We start from the raw sequence: 12,861 nt of genomic DNA on the forward strand, positions 1-12,861 counted from the left end.
AGCATAAGTGACTGAAGGTTCCAGGAACAGTCATGTGTCACCATCTGAAAACATGTAGTACAAAACATGTGATCTGATGCTAAAGCCTGAGCAAATATTTGGACAGTAGTTAAAATTCTGTATTCTCATAAAATTGTCAGAGCAACATGAATAGGTTCAAAATCTATTTAACCTTTAAAAACTATTGAGAAAATGTCAGCACATGATAAATAGACTACCCATTGTGTGAGTTACTGTCTAATAATTGGCCACAGTTTCAGCATTGCACTTTTCAGCTGTATCTTTCTGTTTTCAGATGTGTTTCTGAACTGCCTAGCTCAATTCTACTTACATTTTAGTGGCCCTATGCCTGCTGTGTTTTGCCATTTTCAAAAGCTGGGCTTAATTCCAATCTAGGTCTTAAGGAAAAGAGTCCATCTTCAGCCTCTTTGTCACTACACTTTTTCTGGAAACAGCTACATGCATCTGTCCTGTTGTAAATACGCCAGAAAGTAAAATGGCAATGTTAAGATTCAGCTTTGGTCCATGCCATCCTTTTTTGACCCTTATCTCTCCATCACTTGGATATTAATTGTCCTCCAAATGCACGAGAGTTGCAACTAGTGCCTCTGCATGCTCTTTGCCTTATAATGGCTCTTAGCTTCCTTGTGAGATTTAAAACTTGTGATTTAAAACTTGTGATTTAAAATGCGGAGAGACGGTAAAAATGTTTATTTCATTAGCAGATGGTGTGCCTCTAAAAGCAGCTGTATCCCGCTGTTTTTCCTCATGTGGATGTTGCCAGTCACTTTTAGAATAAAAAGTATATTTTAGGCCTTTTTTTTTTTTTTTTACTTACTGGGAACAGTGGGTGTTGTTTTAGTAGGAGCTTTGATGACTAGTTTAGTGCCCAAGCCTGGAGCCCCATTAAATGAGCATTAAAAGAGCCTATGAACAAAGGATGTCCTGGCTGCACTTTGTGAACAGGAAGACAGAAATCAGGTCATGAGTGGTTTTTTGAAGATGGAGGTGCTAGGAAGGATTTAATCCCCACCTCCACCACCACCACTGTCTGCTGTCTCTGGTGGCTTCTGTCTATCTGAGTTAAAGCTTTGGAAGAAGGAAGCCACTTGGGTAAAACTTTATTTTTCAATAATGAATGTCATGTCGCTGATATGAATAATCAAAATAAATTATTGTGCCCTATGGACTAATTAGCTGAACTTCCTCCACAGTGTGCACAGCCCACAGGAAGCTCATAATTCATTATTCTTCTTCAATGAGTTCCCATTAAGAAATGTAAGCTGGTTTTATGATGCTGAATACTGGTTGGATTTTTAGATTGCCTGAAGGGAGAATGTCACTGAAGCCATGTACAGCCACCTGCTCTGGAAGGGACATCTGTAAAGCCCAGAGTGAGGCAGCTCAACCCCACCACCTTGCCCATGAGCTGGGAGATCCTGTAGGAGCATAAAGGTGTATGTGGGAATACAGGAATGCTGTGTCATACGAACATGGGGGACTGAGCTGGATCACTAGTCTCTGACTGCTCTGTCCTTTATCACCCTTTTGCAACTTGACCATATTGCATCCAACAGCTCATGGAGCAGCACTGCACACAGCCTGGCACGCTGGCTTCCTGCACACCCGTGTTTGCAAAATAATCCCTGATTCACAGAAAAAAGTGGAGCTGCTGGATGAATAAAATACTGCTGACAGACAAATAACAGATTGTGTCCCAGTAGCCATGTCAGTGGGATAGTTCAGTAAAAAAGAGATGAGTTTGTCACAGAAGGGGGTAGGAATCAGAGCTGTGTCATTGGAGTAAACTTTTTCAGAAATCTTTTCTTTGAGCACCACTTTGCACAGACCACATAAGAGTGGCACAAATCAAAATTTAGCTGTATGTTAGGGATAATTTGTGGTTTACTGTCCTGCAGGCTGCATGGCTGGAAGCTCTGGAAGAGCGTTTTCCTCATAATGGAATATTTGACTTAATATACTAAATTACTAGTATAATAATAAAAAGTAGTTACTTTTATTAAACACTAAAAAATATATTTCTGAAGTGACAATGTAATGAAAATAGTAAATCTATTATGGCTTTATATCATTAAGTATTCAAAAATTTATTTGCTTCAAAACATTTTCATGTTATCAACTCTCCCCTGAAGGACTGTGACACAGAACTCCCATTATAACACTATTTAATCTTTTTAGATGGTAAAGTTGACATCCTCTCTTTTGCTTATTCAGATTTTTTGATAAGTTATGTCAAACTTTCTATAACCATTGAGATTAACCAAACACCTTCATGCAAACGAAATTCCTTGCCTACAAATGAACTCCCATCCAACTCAGGGACCTGCTGAATTAGTCCTCTTAAGTCACATTCTTGCTTCCCCACGAAGTCCAGGGAAAGTGGTAGGTGCCTTTGAAAGCATTTGAATGGGTAACCAGTCCAGGGATGAAAATAGCCTGGGCTCACTCTGTCTGTGCTACATTTTGAAATGCTTTAGCTCTTGCACACTTACAAACTTCATGAACCTAAACTAACAGAAATGGAATTTTTCAACCAGCAACAAAAGAATTGTGGTTTTGTTTGCTTTTTCCTTCTTATTTGGGCTAAATTGGGATGATAGAAATACATTCTGTTGCATAGTTCAGAACAGCACATCTGTACTGGGAGTCTGAACTGCAGGATGAGAAACAGAGCCTCAAACTGCTTGTCTGTTTGACGTCTAGGAATGTGTTTGCAGTGCCAAACAGAAATACCAGGGACCCAACAGAAGGGTTTAGTGTCTGCTGTCCACATTGTTCAAGTGTCAGATCATTCCTGAGCCCTGTCTTGGGCTTCTTCAAAACAAATTCTGGGCAAGGCACTGGGAACAGTTCACTTCTAGAGCAGCTCCCAGGAGGCAGTAGGGATGTGACCATAACAAGCTGGTTCCTACCACATATCCTGCCAACAAACCCCACTAAGTTTTGTACCTTCAGAGACTCTGATGACATGCTTTTAGGACATCTGATACATCTTTAGCTTCATACTATTAAAAACTGGTGACCTCTAACCAACCTGTCACTTTATGGTGGTTTTAACTGAAAAAGCATACAAGAAATATAATTATCATGTCTTAAAATCTCCATATCCCTGTGACCTTAGGGGCTCGGAGTCATACCTGGTCTGCTGTAGATGGAGCTAGCCCTACATGCTATGGAAATGAGTGGGTTGACACCTTAGAGCTAGAAATCATTTGTAGGCCTTTAGTTATTTAATTGGTGTCCTGGTTTTGTCTGGGATACAGTTACTTTTTTCTTAGTAGCTGGCACAGTTTTGGACTCAGTATGAGAATAATGTTGATAACCCACTGATGTTTTGGTTGTTGCTGAGCAGTGCTTACCCTAAGACAAGGACTTTTCAGTTTCCCATGCTCTGCAGAAGGTACACAAGAAGCTGGAGGAAGCATGGCTGGGACAGCTGACCCGAACTAGCCAAAGGGATATTCCATACAATAGAATGCCATGCCCAGTTTATAAACTATGGGCAGTTGGCCAGGAGGTGCTGATTTGTTTTGTGGATAAAGGCAGTTTTTCTCCTGATCAGAGAGGTAATGATGACTGGTTTCACCCCTGCCTCTCTAAGTACCATTAAAAGGCTTTGAGCCTAAGGCAAGGGGTGGGAGGTTTCACGGCACCAGGACTCACAGAAATCCCTTCAATCCTGCAAACCAGAGGACAGGCTGAGGGGGGACATGGTTCCCAGAAGAAGAAAGAATGGGCTGAAGAATTTCCCTGTTTCTGTGTCATTAATGCCAATTCAAACCTTCTCCCCAGGCCCCTGTGTCACCCCCAGAAAGGAGCAGGGGCTGCCCTTCTGCTGGGCTGTGCAGAATGGGTAGAGCAGGGGAGGATCCCATCCTAATCCCCCTTTGGTGGCACAAAGATCAGGAAATAAGAGAACAAGCTACCCAGTCCTAATGTACCAGACCCAGAGGCTATGGGGAGATATGACCTCTCCCTCAGCCAAGCCTCTGAGAGCTGCTAGATTACATAGGTACCTTCGCAGGGGCAGACTGTTCACACCCCCATGGCTTCGATGCAAGGCTGGCAGACTGTGTCAGCAGCAGAGCTGGCTACGGTCTCTCTCACCAGCACTCAAGAGATTTATGAATAAGTCAAATGCAAATAATAGTTATTCTCAGTCTCTTGGGAAACAGCTATTTTAAAGCTGTGAGCAGAGGCTGGAGGAGAAGGATTTGCCACCAGGTACAGTGGTGCAGGATCCAGAGCTGTAACTGCAGTAGCCCCGCTCAGACCCACCTAGACTATTTGAGTGGGCATCTGAGGATTTTGCCTACTGGAGTTACAGCAAGGTTCTTGCATGTGTAGCAGTTCGAAGGGTGATAACTGCATTCAAAAATGATGAGTCTTAAGGTGTTTTCTTCGGCTTCAGAAAGAACATCTTACTGAGGTATTCAGCACTCCTAAAGATTTATTTGCTAGTAAAGAGCTGGGATCTGCTATCACTGGAATGGGGAGCATTGTTTGTGGGCTGTGCACATTTGGGAAATAGAATAGAATAGAATAGAATAGAATAGAATAGTTCAGTTGGAAGGGACCTACAATGACCATCTAATCTAAATCCCTGACCAGTTCAGGGCTGATGCGTTGCAAATGCTAAGGGAGGAAATGGGATTTGGCATAAGGGTTCAAAGAAGGCAGGAGGAAAGGTTTGATTCTGCAGATCAGTGATACAAAGTACTCTGAACTCTGGGGGCCTTGATAAAGGGCAGTAAAATAGCACTGGATTCACAGTGAGAGATTGATAACACCTTGTGAAAAGACTGGTTAGGTGCAAGGAGTGGTTGCTATTTCAGTGTCTTTAAATATGCAGGTGTGAAAGTCCTCCACAAGGCTTAAAATGATTTCAGAAATGTAACGTTATTACAGGAATTAGGGAAAAAACATTTTCTCTTTTTTTTTTCATTTATAAAAGATTTTTATCACGTCATTGCTGACTGCTGCAAGTTGAATGGGGCACCCTGGTGTGATGTTCAAACTAATTTCCACAGCACAGGGAGTTATTGCTTTTCTGTGCAATATAAGGTAGAGTTTTTTGGACCACCATGTTTTTTGTTATTCAAACCCATATTTTCTTCTACTAAGAACATTAGGTTCTGCAAACTACTTCAGACAGTTGCAGTCGTGTGAATTTTCTTAGCCACCCAAGAAAGGACACATCTCAGTTATCTTTAAATGCACCAAAATTGTGCAATCACCAGAGGATAACTTGCAGAGAAATGTTCCACTTTCATTACTTGCTATCAGAGATATCATCCCTTCTCTCAAAGCCACTCATTTATAAACTGATTTCAGAGAGCTAACATCTTAGTTGAGATGAAATGTCCCAAATGTCTGAACTGACAAGTATACAGGTGCTTTACAGGATAAGAGAGTAACATTCAAAAGCAAAGAAGTAGAACTGTGGGATCCTTTAGCTGACATTTGACATTAATGCAAAGATGTTCTGATCAAAAGGTCCTAGTCCAAACTCACAGAAGCATTTAATTATCCATTCTCCGACTGTGGATGATATGTCCAGCTTTCTCCAAAGTAGCTTTTTTTGGGTTTAGTTATCTATTAGAAGAAAAGCCATCTACTTAAGCAAAGACTAGGCATCCATTTTTCCTCAAATTTACCTTAGACAAAGTGCCTGTGATGTAAGAGACCCCTCTATTCGTTAATGTCCATCATATCCTCCACTTCTTTAAGGGTATTTCCACCAAAAAAAAAAAAAAAAAAAAGAACTTGTGAAGTACAGCTGTTTGTTCATTCTGAACAGATACTGACTTTTCAGACCTTGGTTCAGAAAGGATACTTTCCTAACCAGTTGCACTTGATCTAAGCCAGCATCCTAAAGGTCTATATCTCATTTTCATGTTGCTAGGAAGAGACTTAGAAAAGAGAAGAGAGGCCTGATGTGATTAGATTGTTTCTTTAGTGTTTAAGTACCAGCAAAACACACACATAATCCTGGTGGTAAAACGGCTTAGTCATGCAGATAACAGTGACATACATGCAGACAGTCCCATACTGCAAGCCAGTCCAAAGTCACCTTGACAAAGAGAGTTCCTTCCTGGGAAGAGTTCCAGTTAGGGGCTCCACGCTTTTGTCATCAGCCTGCATCAAACATGCAGCTCTTTCATACTGCTTCCTGCAGAACCTTAACCTCCTTCTTGGTTTTATCACATGTGGTTGCACAGTCCGTAAGTAGGACAGGGCTCCACATCTTTCCACCATTTTAGCTCTTGCCAAATCTATGTGCAGCCCTTACAGATTTCCCAGGGCCACTGTTTAACTCACAGCTACTATTGGCTCCACTGCAGAGATGTCTGTCTTTCCTGACTGGATGTTGGAAGGATATGGGAGACCTGCAACCTCTTGAAGTTGCCACTTTCTGGCCAAGCCAGTTGGTAGGATGGGACTGTGGAGGGAAGCCTCTGTTCTGTGGGCCTGGGAGGTTTTCTGCACATGCTGAGCAAAGCCTTCAGTTCTGATTGGAAGCTGTCATTGAGCCAGCAGTAGGTGAAGGGGTTGTAGCAGGTGCTGCTCATTGCAAACCAGTGGAAGACAAAGTACAGGGCATTGTTGGTGTGGATGGTCTGGCTGGAGAGGAGGACGACATAACAATTCAAGGGAAAACAGCAAACTGCAAAGACCATGACAACAAGCATCAGCATCTTGATGGTCTTCTTATTCTTTTTGCAGAGGACAAAATATTGTTTAGTGGTGACATCCCCGAAGACATTGCGCAGCCAGAGTTTCTTTGCCACTGTCATGTAGGCAGCAGAGATGATCAGAAGGGGCAGGACATAGAGAAAAATGAAGGTTGTTAAGTCAAGGTACTTCCAAAAGAGGTCAGCAGGCTCAGGGAAATCTGGCAGACACAGGCACTGGGTAACTTCCTCACTGCAAATGGAGATATGGGACAGGGGATGAGAGGACATACGGCTGGGCACGATGGGAGAAGTACATCAGAAACAAGGAGGTAAGTGGGAAAGGGCTCCTGCCATAAAGCCTGGAAGCAAATCCTTTGTTTATCTGTGATATCTGTCAGAGCTAAGCAGAGCTCTGCTGTCCAAGGATCTGAGCCATAGAGCAGCCAGTGAGCAATGTGGTGGTAATTTCTCACGGGCATTCATGACCTTAAAATAATATTATGAATTTCATCAATTACAAAATTTCAAGCTGCACATAAGCAGGTTTTTATTTTCTGTTCTTTGGCAAACAGCAACACAGTCTCTGCACATATTAGGGACCTTTCCCTCATTAAAGCGCTTTCCAAATATTAAGGCTCTTGACAGCATTTTATGGAACAAGCAGCTGAGGCAGATTTTTCTACTTTCCCAGGGCTAAAGAGTAGATTAAAACCTGTTGGGTTTTAAGGTTTTTTTTTATTCCCATGTCTGGTCTGCCCAAATAAGTCAGATTGATATATGGTGTAAAATGCCAATGCATAATGGTAATGGGTCCAGGCCAGACCCTTTAACTTTTAGCCTGTTTCATGTGATTAGTGTGACATAATAAAGATAAAATAATTAAAAATGGAAAGGGCAGGATATCAGACACAGCAAAAAGAACCAGATGAAAATTATAGACTAGATCCATATTTGGCTGACCTTGACATATGCTCAAAGGCTTTCAATAGAAGATCCCAAAGGAAGACCGCTGAGAGTTTGGCCTCCAAGGGAGAGTTTGGAGGAAAGCAAAGCACTTCCTTACTCGTATTCAAAGGTAAAGAGCTTTTGGTAGATAGCATGTGGTAAGGAAAAACAAGCTGCCATGATCCAGATTACAGAGATGTAAATAACACCTTTTCCAGTAGATATGCGAGGTTTCAGTGGGTGCATTATAACCTGTGCAAAATAAAACCAAAATTCAGGCTTATTACACTTCAGGAAAAAATAAATTTTTTTTTCATACAATCTTCCAGCCTTTAATCTATTACTTAATGTGGAAATTCAGCATGCATGCAGTAGAGTCTTCACACAGCTCCCATTGACTATAAACTGTACATAAAAACTTGAATTTTTCCTGCATGAATATGGGTCAAGTGAGATCCCAGTCCAACTCTCAAATTTCAGTATTTGCATCTAGATGAGAAGGACTGGGTACCAGCAGTACCAAGTCTTGACACATGTTCATTTCCAGGTTCAGTTTATTTTATAGTAAAAAAAAAAACAAACAAAAAAACAGAGGAGAAAAAAAGTCCCAGACTCTTCAGTATTAGTGACCCAAAGAACCAAAGGCTTGTGACTTAACCAGACCTCCCTGGGAAACAATCTTTCTAGCAGAAAATGCCAACTGTCAACTGTTTTGTGTAGTTGTGAGGTGACTCCAAACTGATAATGCCCAACTGTCCCCAGTTTTGAGCCCATTATTAACAGCAAGCCACAGCCCTGCTTGTGACAAACAGCAGTGTGCTACAGTCAGCTCTCCAGTATTCAGAGTAACAAGGGGTGAGACATCCCAGAGCAGTAGGAGATGGAGCTGAGAAAGCTAACTGGGATGTCCCTACAGCCATGCTACTGGACAAACTACCCCAGAGGAGAGCTGTCCATGTGAATTCCTAACAGGATCTTCAACTTTCTCCTTGTTTGAGAGCTACTGGATTATCTATCACACAAAAGCTCCCTTTACCCCGCTGGAAGCAATCGCAAGGCAATGGATACCTCCCACCTCCCACCTTGCTGCAGGCTCGAAACTATTCTCTCCATCTGATAGCAAGGACTGTCCCCCTGTCCTGGGAGCTGAGAAGGAAAAGATATGGAATCATCCTTTCTCTGTTTACTTATGCCCTCTCAAGCTTTCCGTCGTGGCTTCAGAGAGCTCTCACCTGGGGCCTGTCCACAGCAATGGCTGTGAGGGTCAAGGCAGAGACATGGAGGGAGCAGTGCTGCACAAACCTACTGACATGGCACATCCCCTTCCCAAATACCCAAGTACTGTTCACAAAACGACCCTGAAACCAGAAGATCATTAGTTTTGTGCACTCCCACAACTGCTTACAGATACACGCCCATTACATAATTTCTTGTGCTCTGTAAAAGACACTTTTGAGATAGCAAGTTCTTTGTATAATTGTATAATTTTCTGCCTTCTGAACTCTGAAGAGGCAGGTTAGTGCTGCTCAGTGGCTTGGCAATATCCTCCAGGACAATATAGCAGCATGGTACCAAAGATGTTTGTTCTGTTTTATTCACAGTGTATCCTTCTGCAGCCTAACTATTGAGTCAATACATTTTAAGTTCTTTTAAGCCCTCCTTACAGACTAGGGCTGACCTGTACATCCTATTTCACTTCAATGCAAACTACAGCTTTTCAACACAGCTTGTAAAATGATGGTGAGCATTTTACTTTTTTCCCAAGAGATTCATAGTATTTATTACCTTGGAAATACTTCAGAGAAGAGAAAGTACAAAGTACTAAGTAATCACTGCAAGGTTACTATTGTTCAAGTACTATCAAGGCCACTTTTAATAAATGAATAATTTCAGATCTTCAACTAGATAACAGGAATTAAGACAAAAAAAATACATGTGCAATTTTCCAAAGGCAACTCCAACGACTGTAATTTGGAGTGGACAGGTATCTGCAGAACATCTACTCACTGCTTTAATGCAGTGTAAAGAGGAAAAGGCCACGGAAGTGCTTTTTTGGCAACTCTGCCCCAGTCTTACCAGTGTTAAAGGTGTGTTGAGGAGGGTGATCATGATATCAGCTTCAGCCAGGCTGACAATGAACAAGCTGGTGGCAGAGTGCATACGCTTCGTCTTGTGACAACGTGACAGACCAGGATGTTGCCAAAGAGGGAAGACGATGAGCAAGTACGCCACAATGAGCAGGGCTTTCACCGTGATGCTCTGTGACTCTGCTCCGTACCGGCTCCTGTCTCTGCCAGTTGGCCAGGCTGTCATTATCCCAGGAAAAGAAACCCGAGATGTTCCGGATTACAAAAGTCTTCTCCAGGCTCCCATTGAGGGGCAACTTCCCTGGGATCACAAAGGCGTTAACCACGCTGGGAAGGGTGAGCCAGACGAAGCAGGACAACATCTCTGAAACGTCGCTCTGCTCCTCCAATTCGGAAACAGCTTCGGAAACAGCTCATTTGCAAGAGGGCAGAGCCGCTCTCCCCTCGCTCAGCCCGAGCGCTCGGAGGCTGCAAACACGGCACACGAGCAGCTGGAGCAGGTGGATGCTCCTGTCTTCCACAGCCTGCTTCTCCTGCTCAGCTCGCCTCTACTTTTGCTCTTTCAGCCAGCTTTATACCCCCGGGCGAGCTCCGAGCCGCGATCTTCTGCAGTCATTGGGCTGCATGGCATTTCTGCTCTGACGTGCTGCTTTTCCATGCAGTTGCACTCCCCCAGGCGCTACTCCAAGGCAAGTACATCTGTGGGAAAGGCAAAATCAATCTCTTCAGCTGTCGGAATCTTTCTTTACCAGTGGCCCAGCTCATGGAAATTCTGTGCTGTTTATACACCAGCTGCGTATGTGCCAGCTCTGCTAACTTCCAGGACAGGTCAAATCTGAGCTGGTTTAAAGGTCTGGCAGGAAGTTTTCAGCCTATTTCACAGCATGACACTTATATAGAATAGAAAAGCATAGAATGGGGGGTAAGAGATGACCTGTGAATAACAAGCTGGCTTAATGTACCTACTGTATTTTTCCAAAGACCTTTTTTCCCCTCAGAGAGATAGAGAAATACTGAAGTTTTCCCTTGGCTGGTATTTCCTCTTGGCCAAGGGAATGAAAGTTTGATGTGAAACTCTTTTCTAGGGTTTGTAACTACTTAGAGTAACTAAGAGTAGTTACAAAGAAGTGATTATATGGGACAGAGGACAGGAATGGATGTCTTAGCCCAGGGAATTCAGTATCCAAAGCAACAGGCACCTGTACACTGAACACAAGCACTGACGAGATGGCAGCATGTGTGTTCCCTCTGCCTTCCTCCCAAAACATAGTAGGAAATAGAAAATCAGTACCAGGAGACCAAGAACCACAAATCCTACACAGCATAGAAAGATGTGCCACTTCCCAAGCGCATATGTAGGGTGCTACCCTGCTGCTGGGGACAGATCTGCTTGGGTGGTGTCACTAACTCCAGCCAGAGCAAGTTTTGTACATAAGAGACTTTATTTAATCACTAATTAGAAGACCATTATCTGAAAAGCTTGTATTATAAGCTGGTCACTCACTGGTGAAAATAACACTTCCAGAAGATGTCTGTGATTCCCCCAGTGAACAGCTCAGGCTGCTTTCTCTTCATCACAGGAGTTGTACACAGCAGGACAGGCGGAATGGCCAGCCCACAGTGCTCCTCTGCAAACTGCTGCCAGGGCCTATTTCTTCCACAGAACTGTTCAGTTCGAGCTCTTTTGGCAGTTTGCCTGTCTCAGAGGAAGCTTTCCAGTGAACCTGCTGGACCTGATAATGTGGCAGTGACCTCTGGCCATTCAGATAGAAGAAATAAATATGTGTCCCACTCAGAAGTGGTCAGGAGATCCCAGTCTCACATAAAGGCCCAAGAAAATGGAAGACAGTGGGACAGGGCAGTGTTCTCGTATGGTTCTGGGATAAGAAAAGAGGGGTTGGTGGCATATGCCCCCCTTCTTGCTGGGCTGCTCCAGTAGCTCCCAAGTACCCCTCCTTTTAATTGCTGTTGGTCAGTGCATAAGGGCATTCTGCCTTCTGACACTCAAAACTCCAGCTCTTACTGTTCCACATCTATCAGATCCTGTTCCCACGTACTATAACTCATATTCCAGCAAAAATGTTTACTTTTGTCTATTTACCTTCCTTGACCTAATTCTTCATTTCTAGCAGAGTACCCTTGCATGTGTTACCAGAGCTGCCATTCGCTTTGAAGACCAGGTACATCCAGGAGAGCAGGAGGTCTTCTCACCTCCTGGCTGCTGGCAGGAGGATGGGAATCTCCTCCCACTGAGCTCAAGCCCACCCTCCTCTGAGCTTGTGATCCAAAGGAGATGGTCCAACCACACACCGTGCAAGCTATCCAGAAATACCCACAAAGGGTCATGGAAGAAGCCCAGTGGAAGCTCCCTGTGTCAGAACTCTGCCATGTTGCTGGTGTGCCCTTCTCTGTTTCACGTCATTCTGATTTAGTTTGTATTTAAACATTCCCCAGTATTAGCTGTCTAAACAGCTCACCTATGGGTGGTTGTTACTAGAGAACAGGCTGTCGTAGATTTGGCAGCTTGGTACCTGCTCCTCCCAACTTCTCCCTTGCTCCACAATTCCCAACACCCACTGACAGCAAAGGAAGCAGCTGCACAGGAATGTCAGGATTTGGTATGCTATATCTGGATTTTGTAAAAGGTATCTGTGAAATGATGCAATTTCTGAGGTTAAAAGTAATGTTTGAAATAAAGCTATATGGATGGATCATGAACTCAGGTAATTAAAAAAAAAAAGTCATCAAAAAGAGCAAAAGAACCTTTGACACAATTCCTATTAATAATCTATACTTTACTAAAATCTTTGCTAAGATGTGTGTATAACATTAGACTAGTCCTGCTTGGTACTTCTTGAATTACAAGGCAGAATTCATTCCCACACACTATAACTAATAACAGTGCAATTCGTGGTTTAGTTCTCCTAGTAGAGTTGAAAGCACTAGGATGTTTTCCAGTTTCAATACTGAAAACTGTATTTTTGTGTCCAACAACTACTCTTCAGAGTTTTCAACTGCATCCGTAGCAAATTGCGAGTAAGTAGAAGTTTCATTGTGCTGACTCAGTCTGTGTCCATATTCATACTTTCAAACTGTAAATTTACTTATCTGCAAAATTCAAACCAAAGAGA

The 12,861-nt window shown here is 43.0% G+C and overlaps 1 protein-coding gene across 1 annotated transcript; it reads right to left on the bottom strand.

Annotated features, from left to right (window-relative positions):
• Positions 1-5,958: 5,958 nt before the first annotated feature.
• GPR83 (G protein-coupled receptor 83) lies at positions 5,959-12,693 on the bottom strand. Its single transcript, XM_064645091.1, is given in 8 exon segments — positions 5,959-6,398; positions 6,401-6,948; positions 7,762-7,895; positions 8,876-9,001; positions 9,720-9,817; positions 9,820-9,854; positions 9,856-9,933; positions 9,935-12,693. Coding segments are annotated over 8 exon segments (1,242 nt in total). The 5' UTR covers positions 10,093-12,693; the 3' UTR covers positions 5,959-6,333.
• Positions 12,694-12,861: the final 168 nt, after the last annotated feature.

The sequence above is a fragment of the Pseudopipra pipra genome, chromosome 2 (assembly GCF_036250125.1).
Source record: "Pseudopipra pipra isolate bDixPip1 chromosome 2, bDixPip1.hap1, whole genome shotgun sequence".
NCBI lineage: Eukaryota > Metazoa > Chordata > Aves > Passeriformes > Pipridae > Pseudopipra > Pseudopipra pipra.